Source organism: Bombus fervidus, chromosome 1, assembly GCF_041682495.2.
Source record: "Bombus fervidus isolate BK054 chromosome 1, iyBomFerv1, whole genome shotgun sequence".
NCBI classification, from domain to species: Eukaryota; Metazoa; Arthropoda; class Insecta; order Hymenoptera; family Apidae; genus Bombus; species Bombus fervidus.
In genome coordinates, this window is record NC_091517.1 from 5045050 (window position 1) to 5066257 (window position 21208).

The 21208-nt window shown below is 37.4% G+C and overlaps 1 protein-coding gene across 23 annotated transcripts in view; it reads left to right on the forward strand.

Moving 5' to 3' along the window:
- The window catches only part of Dlg1 (MAGUK family member discs large 1), a 530764-nt gene that overhangs the window by 353078 nt on the left and 156478 nt on the right, over positions 1–21208 (forward strand). The window contains exons 1-2 of one of the 23 annotated variants that reach the window (XM_072004742.1): positions 3429–3674; positions 4395–4697. The exons of the other annotated variants lie outside the window; for them this stretch is intronic. Coding sequence (XP_071860843.1) covers positions 4599–4697 — 99 coding nt within the window. The 5' untranslated portion in view covers positions 3429–3674; positions 4395–4598. Of the gene's footprint in view, positions 1–3428; positions 3675–4394; positions 4698–21208 lie in introns of those variants that run through there. 23 annotated transcript variants of the gene reach the window in all.

The window sequence follows — 21208 nt, forward strand, 5'->3', positions numbered from 1 at the left end:
ACTTCCCATCAAACTTTGAAATTTTCAAATTTAGATTCTGATTAAATTCATCATAGATAAGAAACAACTTAAACGGCGAGGAATCCAAATTCAATAAATCTCGAATCTTCCAAATACGTATCAATAATTGAAATACGATATGTAACCGATTTTCCTTGGAACGGATTTCAACCAGATCAGTTTTACGCTACGATCGGCGCCCCTCTTTTCGCGCTAAGTCTTTGTACTCGAATCTCGTATCGAGCCTTTTATTTCCGCAAGCGAGAACGTCACGACAATAGCTTTGATCTCTTTGGAGTGCACTCGAATCGTTCGCCAAGGCCATAGGAATTTTTCGCTTCCCCACAGTCGATCCCCATTGACGTCCCGTTTCGTGCAAGGACGAGCCAGGTCGTTGGATAATGTACAATGCATTTTCCAGGTGGCAAAGAGACGCATTTTCTTCGTGCAGTCATCAAGGCAGACCAGAGTTGTCTCGAAACGCGGAGTTAAAGGGCTCCATCTGGAAAGAAACGTCAGTCGACGAAAGGGTTTCGATGTTAACAGCTTCGTGGATACAGAAAGCAAGAAATAAAGAGCAACGAAACGAAAAGGGGTAGAATTTTGGGTTGTTTGCACGATGGTAATCTATGGGTACCTAGCTTGATGTCGAGAGATTTTTAAGAAAATAGAAACGTTACGCGAATTGAATTTTCTAGGATAAAATTCGTATTTACTTCAACCGTATGGTAATTCGCTTTGAAATTTTAAGCAGCGTGTTCTCTAACCTTTATTTCGTGTTCCCTGACCTTTCAAATATATCGAGATCGATTAGAGATAAACGTTCTCCTCGAGGCTTTCCCATTTGGTCGAGCAGATCGCACGGAGATAGTGGACGGACGCTCGTGTAATAGTTGGATAAAGCGTTTCACGCACTACATCACCGCACGTATCAAGGGAAAGAAGACTGGAAAATAGAGGGGAAGTAAATTCGCAGCGTTTGATGGAGGACAATCTGAGTAACCTCGTGCTGGGCTATTTCTTTAACTATCATCCATTTTCTTCGAATGAACATCGTCTTAATTTTACCGAAATTACAAGTTTCTCTCGTCGAATTAGCTATCTTTTATCATTTTAATTCGTAAGTGGCGCTCTTAATTGATACAGTTTGTAGATATTCTTCCTACGAAGGGAAAGTACCGAGATTCGTCTTTCTCTGCTATTTTTACGAATAATCCTCCCACGCTAGTTTTCCTGCGCCGTGTCAAAGAGATACTCATAGCAGGACGGGCAAAAGCGAGATTCTATCCCGCTAATTTCTCCCCGACTACGATAAATCAGTATGCAAAAGAGCAATAACAGAGATTAAAAGTGAACGAATTCAATATGTGTTTTATGAACGCCGCTTTTATCTCTGAATTCGTTTTTTCAAGAAATTATTTCTTACGCCGTTCTCTTCTTAGAGTAATACTTTAATTTTAGTACACTGCCCGACTTTGTTTCCATTGATGTAAAACAAACAAAACGTTACGGTCGAATTCAACGCACGTTTTTACAAATATATATAAAATACCTAATAAGTTACATGTAACAAACAGTAAATAAGTTATTGAATATAACTTTCGTAATCCATCCGTTCAATGACGTTTAACGTCATGTCGAGGCAAAAATTCTGGGAAGATCGAGTGGCAAGAGCGAAAGGGGAAGACAAGGCCTGGATGTTATCGAGGATATCATCCCCGTAATATACCGAAGCTTCTTGTACTTTGACGTCTTCAGAAGCACATTTTTTACGCTCTGTCAGGCAAAGCCAGCGGATTATTTTTCCGTTTTCCTCGACAGCGCACTGCCTAGGAATAGGAAGATGAGCTGAGAAGTTGTTTGGACACGAGATCTCCGTATTTTTCCCATCTCCGCCACGCCATTTCCCTTCCTTTCCTCATTTTTCTTTTTTTTTTTTTTCAAAGGGATTACTTCGGCTAGACTAAATGACGGTAAGAGCTACGTGAACGTACCTTCCAGGATGAACATATAACAGAGAATTAGATATCAGTCCGCCTATGCTCGATGTTAAAAGTACCTTTCTAGAAATACCATTCTAGGAATTTGTAACTGAAATTTCTGATCTTTCGAGATGGACGATACTTGTTATTTATTTATTTATTTATTTATCTCGCGTAGAACAAACGGATAGATCGAGTTCGCGTCTTCAATTCAGCATGCAAGAATAACACGCGTTTGATTGAAATAGAACGAAGAGTTTGATATAGCGTTTATTGCGCCAACATGAAAAACACTTGACAGGGAAACTCTTGTTTCCACGGTTTTATTAGCGAACGGTAACAATTATTCGGTAAAATGATACAATTATGTTACAATTATTGAAGTCGTTATTTCAATTTTGTTAGATCGTTACTCACAACCATAGACATATATGGTCATAACGCATTCGATATCGAAAAACAAAAAAACGTTTTTGTTCCTGATTCATACGGTGCCCATGTAATTAAAAACCTACAAACGTATCAAGTCGAATCGATCCTGACTAATCTATATCAGTTGTTATTTTGTAGAAACCAAGAGTTCTTATTACACTTTATTGTATGTGTTCTTATTTGCTTTTTAAATCTTTACATACAGAGAAACATACTAAGTACCCGTAGTCTATTATCGAATAGATAAAAAATTTGCAACAAAATTAATAAAATACTTCCAAGTACATTAAGACAACAGAGTATTTGGACTCGTTATATTTATTTGTTGGAAATCTCTAACAAATTACACCATATCTTGCATTTTATTATGAGATGCGTATGACACAAATGAAATACCAGATTTATAATAAAATAATTCGAAACTGAAAGCAGTGGAGAATATTCAATTTATGCTAGATACCAATAAATATCCTAATACCTATGGTTAGCAGTGTAACTTTCAAAACCAAATTACAATTAAATATCGCTTCAAATATCCTACTCTGTGTCTTATGATAGGCGTCTAAAAGCAACGAGGATATATTTAAACGTTAATCTCGGTATATTCGAGCGAAGAACACCTTGGAAGCGAAGCCTACTCAAATATTCATTGACGTGGTAATATCCGGCTTTCTGGCAGGGCCTTGGCACCTTGTCGTTTTCCTCGTTGCCGTCGTCATTGTCACTGTCAGGGAAATTCGGAGAGGGGGAGGGGGATGATTTTTCCTATAGTGGGCATCAAGTTGTTTTGAAGCGAAAAGAGAGGTCGAAGGCGAGGGCTGAATTGCACCGGAGATACGTCTGGCTAGCGGTGGTGAACGTGGCTGGGGGTGTGGGTGGTTGTGGATCGCGTGTGGGGGTAGATCTTGCGCCGTCCAACCCAGCTGGCAGCATCCCTCGGCACCCCATGGCCCGCCGAGCGAAAGCACTGGCAGTCATTCGCGCGGATCCAAACACGCGGGATCTGTTCCTGTCTTCCGGGAACGTTCGTCCGCAGCTTCGTACTCCCGCGAACGTCACAGCCTCTTGTTTTGTCTTGTCTTGTTGAGACAACATCTCTCGCGAGGCCAGTGTACCTTTTTACGTTTGCATAATCGTACAAATCCCAATTTCTACTTTTTTTTTTTTATTTCATTTTGCCTTGTATCGAGAGATTCTTTCAGGAACAAATTTCCCAGACGTTTCGTTGTTGCGACCATAACTTGAAGACACAGATCGAAGGTTATCAGATAATTAATCAAAGTAGATCCTCTTTGATAGATGAATAAGCTTTAACGCTGAAAATCCAGAAACTTCGTGAATAATATACGTCACTATCGAGCTTCCGCTGTTCGGAATTTTGGTTCTCGTATTTATCGCGGGAAAATGTGATTTTTTAAGCATACGAGTACTTTGTGCTATTGTACGTTGAACATCCTCGAACAGTGTGAACACTGTGAATAGATAAACGTTAATGGGTGCAGTTTCGTTTTCGAAGTCCGCGCAACGGTGAAGGGAAAAGAGAGTATTCGACGGACAACGTCACACAGATATGCGTCACGATTATGCAGGGAGCGCGCGCGGTCGGATTGCGCTGCACAATGGTTACTGCACATTGAATCGCGATTCCAAGGTCACAAATCTAACGATTCCTTCGCGGAACTCACGTGGTACGGTCGCCACCTGCGCGTTTTGCCTTGAAAATTCAACTTTACAGTTGGCTGAACCTTTTCCGAATCAGCTGAACGGGGAATCGAGAAATCCTCTGTGAAAGTTTGACGTTAATCCAGGAATGAAAATAGTATATTGATAGAAAACTATTGAGACGTTACCAACGTTTATTTTAAAAATGTAGAAAATACAGATATTTAATGTAACGATGTGTGAAATATAATTATTCACGATGACATTGTAAATTTAGAATATTATTATTTTATTTATCTATTACGTGTATTATTTTAGTATATCACGATAAGAAGCTCAACGAAACGTTTTTAATCGAAAGAGTAACTTCAAAAAGTGAAAAACGACGTCAAAGATCGAAAGGGGTTGTGCAGTCTAGACGTGATCTGTACTCTGTTGTATGAGCTGCTGTGTTATCGTAGTGAAAAATAATCGGTTAGCAACCTGGAGTGCCAATGCGGATCACGTGTGCCGCCCGTCTTCATGGGGATGGGCTTTAACGATAAGAAGCTGAGGAGATTACGAAGATTGCGGCTCTTTGGCCGCGCCAAAGTCTACCTCACGGTCCGCTGGCCACAGCTGGTGGGTGCTTAGAGCAATCGCATGTACATTTTCCCTGCTGTCTCGTTTTCCGATAATTGACATGCGCGAGAAAAGAGCTAAATCTCTTTCCTTGCAAGTTAGATCGGTCTTAGACTTCTAATCTAATTTGATATCATCGGCGTAGACATAGTTTAAATGTGAATGAATAGAACTAGTATCTTTTTTTGTTAGTATTATTATTATTATTTATAGAAATTAGAACTTTCTTTTTTTTATTTAGTATGGTAATTTACTGACACCATGAATATTAGAAATGTTCGTGTGAATATTATTTTTATGGCTGCGATTTCGAGAAGTGTTATGGAGAGAAAAATATAAGACATTTTATTTGCGTGGTTGTGAACTGCATTAGGAAACGAGTTCCAGAAAACGTTAATTGTACGTGATGATTATTAGGGGATGAAAGTTCACGTTTGGATACACAACTGTGGTATTCAAAACGCAGATCACGTAGAATACGTTGATTTCCAGCTGGAATAAGCATCGAGAATAACAGCCTGCGAAAATCGAGATAATGCTAACGTTTCGACATTGGGACATCTTATTTCGCCCTTACGTTCTTCGTTAATAATAATTTTCAGCCTGGTGAGAACGATCAACCACTGAAATTCCGCAAAATCAACATTTCTAGTTGAACGAAATTTTAATTTTAGTATGATTATTTCTTCATATCAGAGATATTCTTGCCTATCTTTTACAATTCTCAAACGACTTTGAGTCGTAAAATCCATAAATTATAATTATATTATGCTATCAAACGAAGGTTACGCGATTTTTCAGTTCACTGTCCGCTATTTTGATAAAGAATCTCGCTTTACACAGCTTACATCGGCGCTATTTTTGTTCGGCATTTTCTCAGTGTCGTCGATGTCCCTTGTAATAATGTTTGATATCGTGTGGCTTATTTTTGCTCCAGCAGCTCCATTAATAGGCGCAATTAAAATTCCCTTCGCGCTCAGGCAATTTCACAGCCAAGGAAATCTCGGACCCTCGTTTCTGTTTATTTTTATCATGCCAGACTGCTCGGTAAATATTCTCAGAATTCTCCATGATTATTAGAGATTTTCCACCTTGGATTTATGTATATATACATCATTACCAAAACTCTTTTTTACGAAACGCTATCTGAAATGAACTAGAAGCAGCTATAATATTCTACGAATTCATATATTGCGGAATAATTAAATTAAATATTAATTGGAATTCGAAATTAACGTACTAATCTGATGATAATAATATGTGAATATCTTTAATCATATTTTACGCTTCGAATTAAAAGCGAAATTTTGATCATAATTTAAAGTGATAGTCTTTCGCGTAAAATGAGATGTTTTAATTACATTTGAACTAGTATCGTGTGAAACACTTTAAGTTTTACAATTTCATATAAATCCTGGACAAAGTAACTAACAGCTTGTACGGTATTTCGAATTTATTTTCCTCTCTGTAAGCCGCGTATAATGTACGATGTAAGTGACAGCAATTTTGGTGGCCTACCGTTCCTTAATCCGATTTAAGCAACGTCAGGATCGAATGTAGACACGATTTCTCGCATTTGTAATTTTTGCTCCCCGCCGTAGCACACAGCTTAACCGTGGAAAATCTGCCCACCCGACGTCCACAGAAAGTCAACGTTAAGAATGCAGGGTATTTCCGTCACGTGCATCTCTAAACACGACTCGCCGACTACGCGGCTATTCCATTCGAACCGGATGTCCGAGATGTGCGGAGTTCTTGCGCCACGTTATACCACCTACGAATATCTTTCAAATGATCTTGAAATTGTTTAACCTTGAAACAGTCATGCCGATATTTTTTTCATTGATGAAGCAGGTGTTAAGAAATATTTGAAAGATTCTCTTATATTATTATTATTTATGAAACAAATTGATCGACTTCATGTTTTGTGAATTTCGTGTTTGTAAATTTCCGAATTTTATTATATGAGTATACCTATTCATTGGTGCTCAATTAAAAAAAATATAACTTACCTTCATGGCGATAATTACATAGTAAATTCTAACATAAATTTAAAAGAATAACGCTTATATAATTCTCTCTACTTCCCAGTTTGTGAAATTAATCAACGTGGCTTCTAAACAATTCATATATCATTGATGGAAGATTGATTATGTTTGCGCTTGTTCAAAAAGTTCATAGTAATAGCTGTAGTGTTTTATTAGCTAATTAAAAATTAGTAACGTTATGAATGAAATATCGCGCGTGTTTCGTGCGGAACGGGAACCTTGATTTACGAGCAATAACGTTTCAAGAATAGCCGAGGCAGCGTGGAAAAGTGGAAGTACCTAATCCAATATCACACGGGTTGTCTCAATCAATTTCTTAATGGAGGGCGGGATGAAAAATTCAGAATTTCATTTTATGAAACAAGACGGATCCGTCGTAACAAGCGTACCAGCCATCGATTCGATTTAGCTTGGAGATACGCAGAGAATCGCCGGCTGTTCTTCGAATTTATTCAACGCAACGATACCGTAACTACTGCACGTACATCCAACAAATTTCAACAGCGCGGGGCCTTTTTATTCTTTTACGCTTGTGGATCCTTGTAGCGTGATGGGCCACCATTTTCTGACCTCTTCTTCTTTCAAAACTGAATTTTCCGTACGTGCATACGCTCCGTTAAAATATTTCTTCGTTCCAAAGAACTCGCCTCCTTTACTATGTCATCGAAATTTCTTCGGCTAACTGTGACGGTTGCCTCCTTGGAACGCTTCGAATATAACCGAGATCCACTTTTAATCTAATTAAGCTGCGTAATTTATGGCCAACCTTGGAACGTGGGGAATTTCATTAAGGCGATATCGGCAGTTCTTCCGGCGTGTGGCGAATGAAGTCGAGTCTTTTGTTAAAATTTGGTTTCAAAATTACGGCCGAAGGGAGGAAATGTTGACAGCGTGTTTCATAAAAAGGAGAAGAAGGAAGAGAACGTAAGGCAGGGGCAGGCTCGGTTCGACGTTGTCGAATAATTTCAAATGAAAATCCTGCCCGCGTTTCTATTTTTCGTCTCTTCAGGATTCAAATGGAAAACCGCCGCGTATCCCGTGAAGACGTTCAAATATTTCTTGATGTATTTCCAGCCCGATACACCACAATCAGGTAGCGATTCCTTTCCCTTCTTCGAGAAGAGAATATAAAATACCTTTCTCCGACTTGACGGATTGAGTCGTAAAAATTTCCGTGCGAAACTTACGTCTTTCTTTTTTTACCTTTATTAAAAGAGGAGAGAAATATAGGAGAGAGAATGAAAGGACGAATAAAAATTTCAAGTAGCAGGGAATGCAACGGAAAAAATTTGAGTTTTATTACACGACTTTTCGCGATCAACTTTCTCATATTCTACGACTTAAGAATTCATTTGCATTCAAATTCAACCCATTCTACGTAATCTTTTAAATCTTTCCGTAGAATCGTTCGGGAATTCGCCAATTTCTATACCCCGTTCGCCTTCACACGCGCAATTTCTTTCGCTTACTGGCCAATTTCTGCGTGTTTCCCCCGTATTCGATATTTCGTTTACGTTTCCCTTTACGAAAACTCATCGACACGGAAGAAGACGCGACTCAAAGCGTTTCTACGAATTTCAATCCAGCATTAACGTTAAGCGGTGTCTGTGAAATTACGGTAAAGTAGATGGATCGGATGTTATCGTTTCTCGTCTATTGCGTTTCGTGCTCGGCTGCTTCCGAAAAGTATAAGAATGCGCAATAGCTGAAAAACCAAAGATTTCTTAGCGTTCGAGGAAAAATTACACGCCTCGTTGAACGTCCCCTACCTTGTTTTCTTATTCTATCTTCCCCGCAATTTTACGAACGCGTTTAATACGCCTCAATGTTTAATATCCCTCAATGCTGTAAATAAATTCTCGCTTCAATGGAATTTACGTAAAAGAAATTGACAAGCTTGACTTTATATCGAGGCAAAGTTGCTAGTTTCAAATATTTGTATCGTTTCACTATAGTCTCGAAATACCGCTATGTGTAGCACGTGTTGCAACTTATATTATAATATTTATAACGTAGAAGAGTAGTTAGAAAAGTCGTTTAGCATAACGTTATATCTTCGAGTTCGGTATTAACTTTCCACGATTAGTTAAAATTTATGCCGTTAATCGCATAGGTTGTTTATAACGATGGAAGATTAAGGCTCGACGAATGTCCAGACAGAGACAGAATAGATTAGAAGTCGCGAAAAAAGATACTTCCCTTGCGAGCGACAGCTTACCTCATTATAATGGATCTTGTTACTTTTATCGCCGAGACATGTATCTGGTCAAAGTCGAAATTGCCTTCCGCTCTTTTTGCTGCTTTTTCTCCCGTGCTCTCGCGGGCCCGAATTCGTTAACAATCTACATGCAAAAATTTTGGCTGACTCGCGTCATCCTTCGTCCCTAGACGCCATCGAGGGTCTCTTTAATTTTTCTCGAAGATTACTGAACGAGATAGATATCGTGATTTTACTGCAACTGGCGTACCTTCTCGCTGGCTCGTCGATTTCTTCTCATACTCTGATATATTATACCATTATACTATCTATACTTATATTTATCGTCTAATATGATTTTTTTTTGTAGATATTTGTATTACTCTTGAATAAAGATAAAGCTATACGAAATATAATAACAGGCAGTTAGAAATGTTTAATCATATCGAAACAAATATTGGAGACATTATTGAATTTGTTGCGAGCTTCGTGTAGCGTGGAACATGATATAATTCAGTTATTCGAATTGAACCTCCTTTGTATTCGATAATATTCAAAGTAATGTACCTATGTATCTATGCATAATGTAGGTATTATGTGTATCCGTATGAATCTAAGCGTTCTACGATTGCAAACTGGTATGAAATGAACGATTATCGGTGAGCGTTAATGAAATGTTAAACTTTTTACGCGTCGCCAAGTACGTGAACCAGGAGAATGACAAATGCGGTTACATCCGAAATATTCGATGACCCGTATAATGATACGATTGCGGAATTGTAAAATTATATTTGTACGGCTACGATATTTATTACGAGGCTGTTCTGAAATTACATATTTGCGCACTATGCACTTGAAAAGCACATTTAGTCGCACATTTGCTGTCTCCTCGCACTGGAAAATTATGGTCTTCCCAAACGCTCAAGAATTTTACAATTTTACAATTGTCTGAAAACAAAATTGCGCGTTTATCAAAGGCAATTAAATAACTTTATTGTTTCAACGCAAGAAAATTTTGGCGGTTTAACATTAGAACTATTGTCCCAAAAATATTTCAGACTTCCTTGCAGACTCGGAATGCACATTTATCGCTGTTGTCTCAGTTTTGTTATATTTTGTATTCACGGTGCGATTCTTAAATCGTGAAGATGACGACGAAAGAACGTGTCACAAGAAAATATGCATCGATATTGCACAGAGAATTGGGCGGTCAGTTATATAGTAATTGTAGTCGTGAGAATAACAGTGAACAACTACAAAAGATATTGATTAAAACATTTAGCATAACAATGTTGTTTCAGCTGTTTCAGCCTGCGAATTACAGGCTTACACAGACTTACTATAGACCTTTTTAATAAACGGGGTTAATTTATTGCACACGTGATTTCTAAAAAGAATCACCGCAATTATCGACGATGTGCTGACCTGTATTTCATTATAAATTCCGCTCCATTTATGGAAAATTTATAATCCGAAATATCTCAGAAACGAGGAATTATAAATTTTTAATCGTATTACGTTGACTTTAGATTGCATTTTATAACAGCTGTAGGTGATATAAAAATTCAGAGAAGAATATTTAATTCATTAAAATCCTGTGAATTTAATAACTCTCCACCGCAGATATTAAAAAATGCACGAAAAGGATTCTTCATAGTCGTATACCTGTACAAAAGATATAGATTTTTGGCTTTTCCAGCAGATCAAGTCGGTGAAATTGAATCGCAGCCAACTCAGCAATAAAGCAAACCACAGAGATCCGTGGCATTTTGAAAAGAATACGGGGTCGAACACGATATTCACACCGAACTGCAGGTTGTATGGTTAACAAGCAAAGAAGACGTTCGGTGCCATTTCTGAACCTCGTTATTGGTATTTTAGCCTATAGAAACGCGCGCGATATAATATGCTTACAGATCCGCGCACGAAACGAGGAGGATCCTTGGGAACAACATTTAGCTCTGAGAGATACGATCGAAATTTAGCCAGCTGGTACCATACGGTTCGACGTGGTACCGTGAAAGCCAAAGAAGTGGCCTTGTAGTCGTTTCGGTACCTGATATTGCTATTTTCCGGTATACCAAAGCACTAATCTAGGATCCATTTAGTAAAGATAGGTTGTAGAATCAATATAGCAATATACATAAAAGATGATTGCAAGATAATATTTTATTATGCTTTCTGGAACTGTTTGTCATACAAACTATCCAACATTTTTACTAATACAATGCTAAATTCAAATCCTAAATAAAGGAAAAATGGTATTACTTGAAAAATCATCATTACGAAAGTTGGAATATATCTAAAATAAGGAAAATATGTGTGTGGAGCTATTTTGAAAATCATCACAATAAATATGCGTGTCAAAAAACAACAAAGAAAAGATGAAAGAGACAGAAGAGAATCGTTCGAAGAGATTAAATAAAACGTCGAACAATGGATAGTCGCGTTATTGGTCGCAAGTGTAACTAGACGTAACACGTTAATGCTCGAGTGTGCAACACACGTTGGTACAAGTCCATCTGCGAAACAACGGTGGAGATGTAACGCGCACGACAATCGATTTGGCAATGAGCCTCGTGATTCCATGTAGCTTCTCCCTTCCACGAACACGATACCGGCGAACTGCATTGTTTTGTCAATACGTCCAGATAACCCGCAGTCAAAGTAACACTGCTGATTCTTTCAAGAGATCGTCCGTGATAACCGAATCGTGTCCTAATTGAAATTTACGCACGCTGTGTATCGTTCATGGTCGCCAAATCATTGAACATCATCGTCAAACAAGATTGCTCCAAATGTTTTCTAAAGAAATCGTATTTTTGTATTTTATTATATTACAACAAATATTATATAATATTAGTATATAATATTTTGCAAATTTTAGTAATGTGATTTGAAGCAAAAAAGCAATTCTAAATACAGCTTTTATATTAACATGTCTCTAGAAGAGAAGAATTTCTTTTTTTAAATAAGAAAGTTGAATATGTGGGCGAAATTAAATTTACAAATTGCTTCGTGTTCCTTTGTTCGTCTGTTTGAAAATCGTATTAGAACTAGAAACGAATAACGATATTTCTTTATTGACGACATAAATTGACGTTACGCTGAATCGGACACCTCGTCCGATATTGATTAATCGCGAATCTATATTCCGCGAGGTGGATTATCGCACTTGTCCTCTGTTGACGGCAGTTTATCTTGGACGCTTTCGTCGGACCTGAATAATTTATCAGAAATGGATATTCACTGATTCACAGATCCTTTTTGATATCCAGACTAAAGAAAAAAAGGTATCAAAGGCAAGATGGAGCTCCTTGTAAAATAGTGACGCTTCGACTAAAAGACACGTTACTATTCAACTCGTATTATTATCGAACGTAAGCACGAGTAATTACGAATTACACGCCTGATAGTGAATATTTACATAATTTTTCTGGTACAGTAATATTCATTTAATTGTACACTTCATCGAATATTGAGAATTTTAATCCAAGAATAAAGAATAAAAGTACTCGCGATAATGAATATTAATTAAAGGAATTTTGAGTAGCCAGCTAAAATACTAAACTTTATCTAATAAAATCGTGTATGTATTATTTTTTACTATTTAACAATTCTTTATTTTTATATGGAATATACCTGCAAAATATTGATTTCATCTGGTCGTTAAATATATATAGGAAAATGGATTGAACTTTCACAAAATTGAAACTTGCGAACAGCTAGTAAAAAATAAGAAAACAGGCTTAAAAAAATAAATTTCAAAATACAGATGACAAGAATGTCTATACATATTTAATCTGAAATTAAAAGAAAACGAGCTTGTCGACGAAAGACGTCGCATCCATTGAATATCAGCTTGAATGCCACTGCTGAATAAATAATTAGAGCGGCGATTGCAGTTGCAGGTTATGCCGATCGGTTGATTCTAGTAATGAAAATTTTAATGTCCCACTCGACTACGACTGAGCTTCATAATTTATACGTTACGTCAAGCGTCACATTGCAGACGAGATTCATTAAATCATTAAGTACAATAACGCTTCGGATGAAATGAATTTCTGACGTGAACAGGCTTGGCACATGTATCCGTACGGTACGCCTTTAATTGAAAATTTATTTAGAAGATGCTCGTTAGCCCACATTCGCTTTTCACTTCCGATATTTTGTCTAGCATTGGTGTTCATAATCTTTTGAAGATTTAATCGATGTTCGTCAATCCGACATTTAACAGATCCTCAGAATTAGATAACTCTAAAGAAATTCTAAACAAATATTTTGATAACTATACTTATAATTTCATATTATTTCAAATAACGGAAGAAATTATTCATTAGAACAAGGATGTTGGAATAGATACATCTTTGTAGAACGTTCTTACATCTTTTGTTATCCGATAAAATAATGTGATTTTGTTTTAACAATGACCAGCTGCAACTTTTGAAAACACAAATAATTTTACCTCAATGATTGTCAATATATTAAATAGAAAAAAAAACATTGAAAGGAAATATGAAACTTCCTTTAAATGTTTCGAACGATTGTACCTGCGATTCGAAAAGGAAGTGGTCGGTGCGACTAGTCAGCAAAATTGCATATTTACTCGTCGAACGGAAGAGTATACGCAAAACATACGACAAGTTCGTTAACGATGCTTGTTTCCATGAGGCGAAATATACGACATCTCCATTTACGGATGTGCGTAGCATGTGCATGGGTTTGGTTTAGGTTTACACTACAAACTCGGTTCGCCGTTGCATAATGTGCTTTGTGATCGTCGTCTCACGTAACCTTATCGGTTGACCATTGTGCCATTAAAATAGCCAGTGGACCCAAATTGATCGAATTCGAATATCTCTTCATCGAAATGTTTGTTACTCTTCAGAAAACAATGAAACAAGAAATAAGTACCTAAAATGTATTCGATTGCGTAATTCTTGGGTTTATGTTTTTATCGCGACAGGAGTACATTCAATAAACATTCCTTGCGTAATAAATATACAAACGTGCGTGTAGATTGATAATTTCGTAAACTCGTATTGCAAATTATATTATAATTAATTATTAATATTGCATATCGTAAATTCGTTAAGTGAAAAATATTTGTAACTTCTATGGTCTCGAAAGATTTCTAGGGTTGGCATGTATCCTGGAATCCGAGAAACCAACCATTCAAAGACTTAGGGATTTCGAAGTTATGGAAGATCCTAAGTACCTAGAATCTTCCAAGCTTCTGACCCTAGAACCCTTCCGAAATCTTTGAAACATTTGAAATCACTTGGAATCCTGGGATCCCTAGTGAACCCGCCATAATACTCTGAAACCCCTATAATCTCTAGATCTACGATTCCTTGAAACTTGTAGAATTTTTGAAAATTCGAAATTCTCAAGATTCTTTGAAATATCGTAAAATATCCACAAATATATCAGACTTCAAATATTTTCATGCTATTTTCGAGCTCCTATTTTCTTTCATTTAGATACCAATTAAACTTCTTGTACACGAGATTCGTGACATTATCTAGAATTATTCCTCGTGTATAACTAGCACGATTCATCAAACTTTCGACCGAGTCTTGTTTTGATAGCCATGGAATCGTGGAATCCGGTAGAAAGCATCGTTGAACGAGTGATGTTTAATCGCTTGGGACTCAGATACCGTTCACAGAGCTCCGGAACTAATTAAATAGGCCGCGAAGCGGTAGTAATATAACGCGTTACGAGTGCGGCACTCGGCAGTGTCGAGGACGCCGACATTCAATGATGTTAGCGACGCAATGAAATGTCAGTCATCGTTCTAACTGGTATGCGTGAACAATGCAATGGCCCGGCCACTCGAATATCCCCGATATATTTCAGCATCGAGCACCGACGGTCCTGGCCAAACGGCGAATCGCCGACGATTGAATTACGTTAACCGTGACAGCAAAATATCCTCGAATCGAGGAGTCGTTGCAGTCACGTCAACGACCATGTTGTTCGACAGCGAGGAGGCTCGACGATCGCTCGTTTCTACCTTGATTGTCATAACGACAAAAAGTATAAAGTACGTGATTCTAATTTGTAATTTTCGTTGGTGGATTTAATAGACGCATGGGGGAAATTATAATCATTATGATAATGGAATTAAAGTAGGAATTAATTTGATATTTGTTTCTTGATTTTGTCTTTGGGGAGTTAGAGCATTTATGTGCTCTCTTCCGTATGGCGAATGTAGTGATAATTGCTGTATAATACAGTTGAGATAGTTTAATGGTGTTACCATTATCCTTCGACCGTGTCTATTGCAGTAATTACAGCGACACACCGCCGAGACTCGATTAATCGCATAACCCAGTCAAAAAGTATTTTATCCCATTGTTCCATTAAAACTTCTCGTAACTTAGCCTAATTTGATCGTTTATATTTTTAAAGTCGACGCTTTACTCTTCTCTACGAGTTTTTAATCCGACTCGAGTGTCGACATCGAAACCGACTCTTTTAAATTTTAAATTTTTACGTCCTTAACACGATCGTTTTATGATTAACTTCGGTACATATTTAAATTCAGTATCGTTGTGAAACGTTCTGTTTTATTTAATTTACAACATTAATATCATACTCGTATATTAAAATATCACTTCATTCGAAGTTTCAATGAAATTTCTTATTCTCCTATCATAACATGAATCTATTGTCATTTCTCACGCATAACAACTATTTACTTGAAAAATATTCTCGTTTACATTTAACAGAAGCTCGAAGTAATTCTGAAACTTTGACTTTTGCGTATGAAACGAGCAAAAGCGTTCGTAAAGAACGTTTTACAGTAGGAGAACCGGAATCGAAGCAGCTGACACGGCTCTTGATAAGCCCGCGGGTCGAAGATCAAAGATAATCAGGGACTATGACGCTCTCGAATATCGCCCTTGCTGTGACAGTAGGAGAGTGTATTTGCTTTTCGTCTTGTGCCGCTGCGAGCACGAGAGATGGAAAAAGAGAAGTCGGAAGGAAAGGAGGAAAAGATTGAGGGACAAGAGGCCGACCGGGCTGCCAAGTCTCCGAGTGTACTACTCGTGTCGACCTCGCTTCAATCAGCAATTTACCGTTTCTAGCCGTTAGAAACGTCTACGAACTGCAGATTCTTATTCGGTTGCAATTTCCACAACTCGCGACAATATTATCTCGAGTGGTATAAGACAAAGTTACAATCCTTGGTAACAGTCGAGAATAAAGTTTTCCGTGTAAATAGTAAAGGATGAATTTAAAACTTGAACCGAAGAAGAGTTATGAATAGATAACGAGGAGGTAAGTTGGAGGATATACGAAGCATGAAGTTTAGTTTAGTTAAGAGAATTTACGAGTAATGGATTATTTACAAACTAATAGAAACATTATTAAAGTCAATTTTGTAGCCGTCTGAAAATTAGCTTTCAACGCGATTGTAGTACATAAAGTATTACATAATAGCGGCGAAACTGCACTAATGTATCAAATCACGTAAAAGAATTATATAAGAGTCTTCTAACACGAGGATTAAACCCGATTCAAAGCACGAAAAAATTTCAAGTGCAACATATACGATCAGTGCCCATCCTCTCTATTTCATTAATTACATTTCCTAGGAAAACACTTTGACACGGATCCTCGTTATCTTCCGAAAGCTCAGCCGATATTAAGACTCGCCAATTAATTGAACGACACCCAGAGTCTCTGAAAGTTCGCTTCTTGTAGCAATAAAAAAGAAACGAAGGTCACTGATTCTACGTCCGACACCTTTTTTATACTACGGCACAAATTTTCCTCACGTAATTACGTTAATTCGATCTCGAAGTCGTTTCAACCAGTATTGGATCGCTCTTGACCCGATTAAGGAACCGTGGAGTTAAAATTCAAGGCGACGGACAAGTACGACGGACAAGTACGACCCAGGTACACGCGACTCCTCCATATACGTATTTCTCACCCAGAAATTCCTCTTTCGTTTCTTCTGTTCTTTTTTGTCTTTTTCGCCAACTACGAATGTTCAACATAAATCGAATCCCGTTTCGTTGGCCGGAAAATGCCGCAATGCGTCCGACACACAGAACATCTGAACATCGTCCCGAGAGTTTTCCTTGCGTTCTCGAATCCGTGAAACGATCGTTTGATCGATAACAGCCGGGCCTCGATCGTCAGGCTCGTTCAACCCCCTCGTGTGTTTGCCCGCGCCATCAAATCGTTTTCAAGAGGGTGGGTTCACGCATGAACGCGCCTCCGATTTAAACGGCGAACCCGTGTACAAATTTGTTTGCCCATCGCGGTGTACCGTACCCCCGTCGGGACAATCGAAGCTTTTCCTGCGTGGCTTCCATGTTTCACGTGGAAATTCAAGCTGTTTTTTCTACGAGGAAAATCGATCTTTGTACCGTGAAGTGTGGTTTGCTTTTGTGCGGAGAAAGGAAGTTGTTGAAGATTTGAGTGGTATTATACCGGACGAATTTCTAGCGAGACTCTTTTAACTTTCATTTCGTTGACATAGTATCTACCTTTGAGCCACCTTATTTACTCCGGTGTTTGCTACGGGCCTGTTACAGTTTCGTAAATCACTTGTTTCATATATTCTAGAGATAAAACAAGAGCGGAAAATGGATCGTGGTGGAGTCTAAGAATCCTTGTCAAAGAACTGTTTAATGGAGTACTCTGGCAAATAAAGGAACTCAAAGGTACAATATTCCGCGTAATATGATGTGTTGCAATATTTTCGTAACTGTGATCATGCTTTATTTATACCGATTCGATTTTCGAATAGGCAACTTCTTTTATGCGCAACATTCCGGCCACCCTCGTGAAAGGACTCGCCTTCGAGCATTCAGCCAGAAACGGTCCGAATGAATTTTTCCTCTGAAAACAGGCTGTTAATTTAACGAGCTGCCTTTGATCGTCTTCGAGTCTGTTTTTATCATCTCGATGGCTTTTCGAACAGAGAACTAGCCACCTTTTGTCGATGTCCTAATCTCACTATATTCCATTCAACCTTTTTCATTCTTCGAAAGGTTCCGCCGCAGACGAGCTCGCACATTGTGATCGAATTGATTTTTTGTACGATACGATTTGTTTTTGATGATGTTTTCGTTTTCGATTTCCATTAATTCTCAGTATTAAGCTGAAAGCTTTCGATATGATATATAAATCGTGATTTAGATACAGCGAAGATATATCTAAGATTAAAGATTAAATCGAAGTAAAGATTGATTCATTTATTATTCTTGATGTAATAGTACAAAAGGAAAGGAACTTACAGCGAGTAAACAAAATTGTTATAACTAATATCTGGGTATAATAATGAAATTAAATTACGAAGATTTTTACAAGTGACAGAATCTTTATCTTTTAATCAAGCATTTTGCTGTTTGCCAAATCGTCAAATTGCAATGGAATGTTAGTTCGTTAACGATCGTCAGAAAGGGACCAAATCAAAAATGATAAAGAATCGAGAAGAGATATGATCGTTCTTGGTAAGTTGGTGAGAAGTAATTAGCCGAAATTGAGGATGGCAATTAGTAATGATGACAGAGAGGGAGAATAGGAGAAAATGAGAGACAGGGGAGTAACGAAATGCTACCCGAATCGGAAGAGTCCAAAGTGTTCAATTAACGTGATAAGCTCTGGGTAAACTCGTTACTTGCATCCCGAATTTCGACCCCTCTGAATTCGAATTGGTAAACGTAATAATTTAAGGAAATTCGGATCTTACAATCTCTTCTGTTAAATAGTTGCCTAATATATATCTTTCATAGCGAATTTTGGAACTTGTAATCTCTTCTAATTAAATCATACAATTATTTTTCACTCTACAGTAGTGTTGATTCCAGATTGATATGTGATTGCCATAGTCAGAGAATTATGTAGAGTACTAAGAATAAAGCGTATAAAAGTTGAACTATAGTTAGCACAAATATGAATAAAGGATGATACTATGCATATGAAGGCTAGGAAAACAAAGCTGCTTCGATTGAAATTCCCGGGAATTCGTCTTGAGAGTTATATAAAATTTTCCATGCTTGTTTGCGTTTGCAATAAATGATTCAACGAGTTTGCAACAGTGAACGGAATAAAGCTGTGCGCAGAGATGAAAGGGCAGCATGGTGAAGTATCTTCCACGTAAACAAATCTGAACAAATAATAGGAGGATTCCAGTTTTTGCTGAGAAATATTTATTCTCTGCTCATGTTTAATTTTTACCGAAATAACTGTCTATTATCACTTCCAATTTTGTACATATTTAACGCCCAACTTTTTCATATTCAATCAATCGTGATATTATTACTCGATAAAATTCTACGAGATAGATAGTATTTGTAACAGAGCTTAATTTCAATTTTAGTTTAAACATTTCAGTATTTCAACATGGATCGGGAAATATAAATTATACACAGTATTTTTATATTTTCTATTTGACATGTTGTTACAGTTAACACTCCGTTAATCAGGGTTTAAAAAATCATAAAGCAAGGAATTAATGAAAATCTCATACCTTTAATTCCTAAAACATATTCTTAATTGTACTTACGTCTATCGGTACACCAAAATGAATTTAAAAGACAACGACGGTAAACGATTTTATCATACGTCAACGACTTGATGAACGAGCATACTCTTACATATGCAGATACGTGTGTAGCGGTAAGCACATGACGGAGGGAGCATTGCACGATCTAAATTATCCGGAAATGCATCGGGCAGAGGAGAAGAAGCACTTTAACTGGATGTCTCAAAGCAAGAACCCTCTGATGCAACCACTAATCTGCACGTCATCTGCATCAGAAGCCATCAGAGCGACTGATATGTATACGTTGTATTCCTGTGTCCGCCTTTGATCCATGCGTTTTTCTTTCTCCATAAAGATCACCTGTTGATGAGACAAAATGGCTATTAAAACATCGACTGTTTTCAATTACAAACTATTACCAATAATAAACATAGTCGTGTCGAAATTTTAAAAAGGAGGGCAATTTATAAATACAAAGATAAAAGTTAAATTTACTTTTACGTTTCGTTTCGTCGCGTCGTGAGATCAACTTGGTTGCAAGAAATTAAATTTCAAAGTTCCACGTTTCGTTGCATACTACGAAATGCGTTGAAAGTTTCAACGAGAACGTGGCGAGTTGAAATTCAAAGGAGCGTTTTTAGCACCAGTTTAAGAGACAAGCCGTCCCGTGTATGGGGCGACTGCCGCGCGAACGGGAATTAATGGAATTCTACGCTCGTATTTTGCGAACGTACGTGCCCCTAATGTTCCGTAACGTTAGGAAAAGTTGTTAGCTTTGAGCCACGTAAATAAGACGCGGCGGGAGCGCTTGCGTGTACCAATTTGAGCGGTTTTACGAGCAAATGGACCTATCCGCGAAGCATCTGACTGGATACGAAATTATGGAATGCGTTTCCCAACGTTGAGGGCGATTTGTCCTAGAAATTTTGCGAGAATAAGCAGACTACTTCAACGTTGACACGCTAGGAATCCTGGATAGAGATAGTGAAAGGCATAAAATCTCTTTTAATAAGTCTGGTAGTGAATCTTCTATGAAGTTTATAGCCTGTACGAAATATAAAGTTATGTAAGTGAAATCAAGGAATTACTAATGTTTCCAGAATTTTTCTTGTTAATCTAAATATATTTTAAACTAAACAGGATATTTCATTAAGTATTATAAATAGTTGTAATACTAACAAGATTAAATGCACGGAAATTCATAAGCATACCATTGATGGACAAGTTTCCAACGGAATGGAAATGTAGGTAATACGTGCAAATGGTCGGCATACACGTAAGGCGTAATCGTATATAGGGAATTTCCAATATCTCGATAAATCGAATACGCAGAACGCATAGACTCTCAATTAACACTAAGATGATAAGCAGCTTTCCGTCTAAGCTCTTGAATCATTTTACTTTCGCAACGTTTGTTTGTTATTTGATTTTGAGTTTAATGTCAATCACTAGATTCGTCATAAACAGCTGTATCTATAGTAACTTCGTATAATTCTATACATAGATTAAGCAGTTTTACAAGTTTTCTCATAACAAAAAACAAGTCTTCATCCAAAGCGTGCCTTGTACATTTTTAGTAACGGTATTCGAAACTATAATATGAATAATAAAATCTACGCAATTCTCACCCTTTGAAATATAGTGTGTCCTTTAAACAACGTGCACGTTTCCATATACAATGGCTAAAACCCAATACAAAAGATATCGATAAAGAAGTCAATTTGAAAATGTACTTAGAAATTACAAGACATTT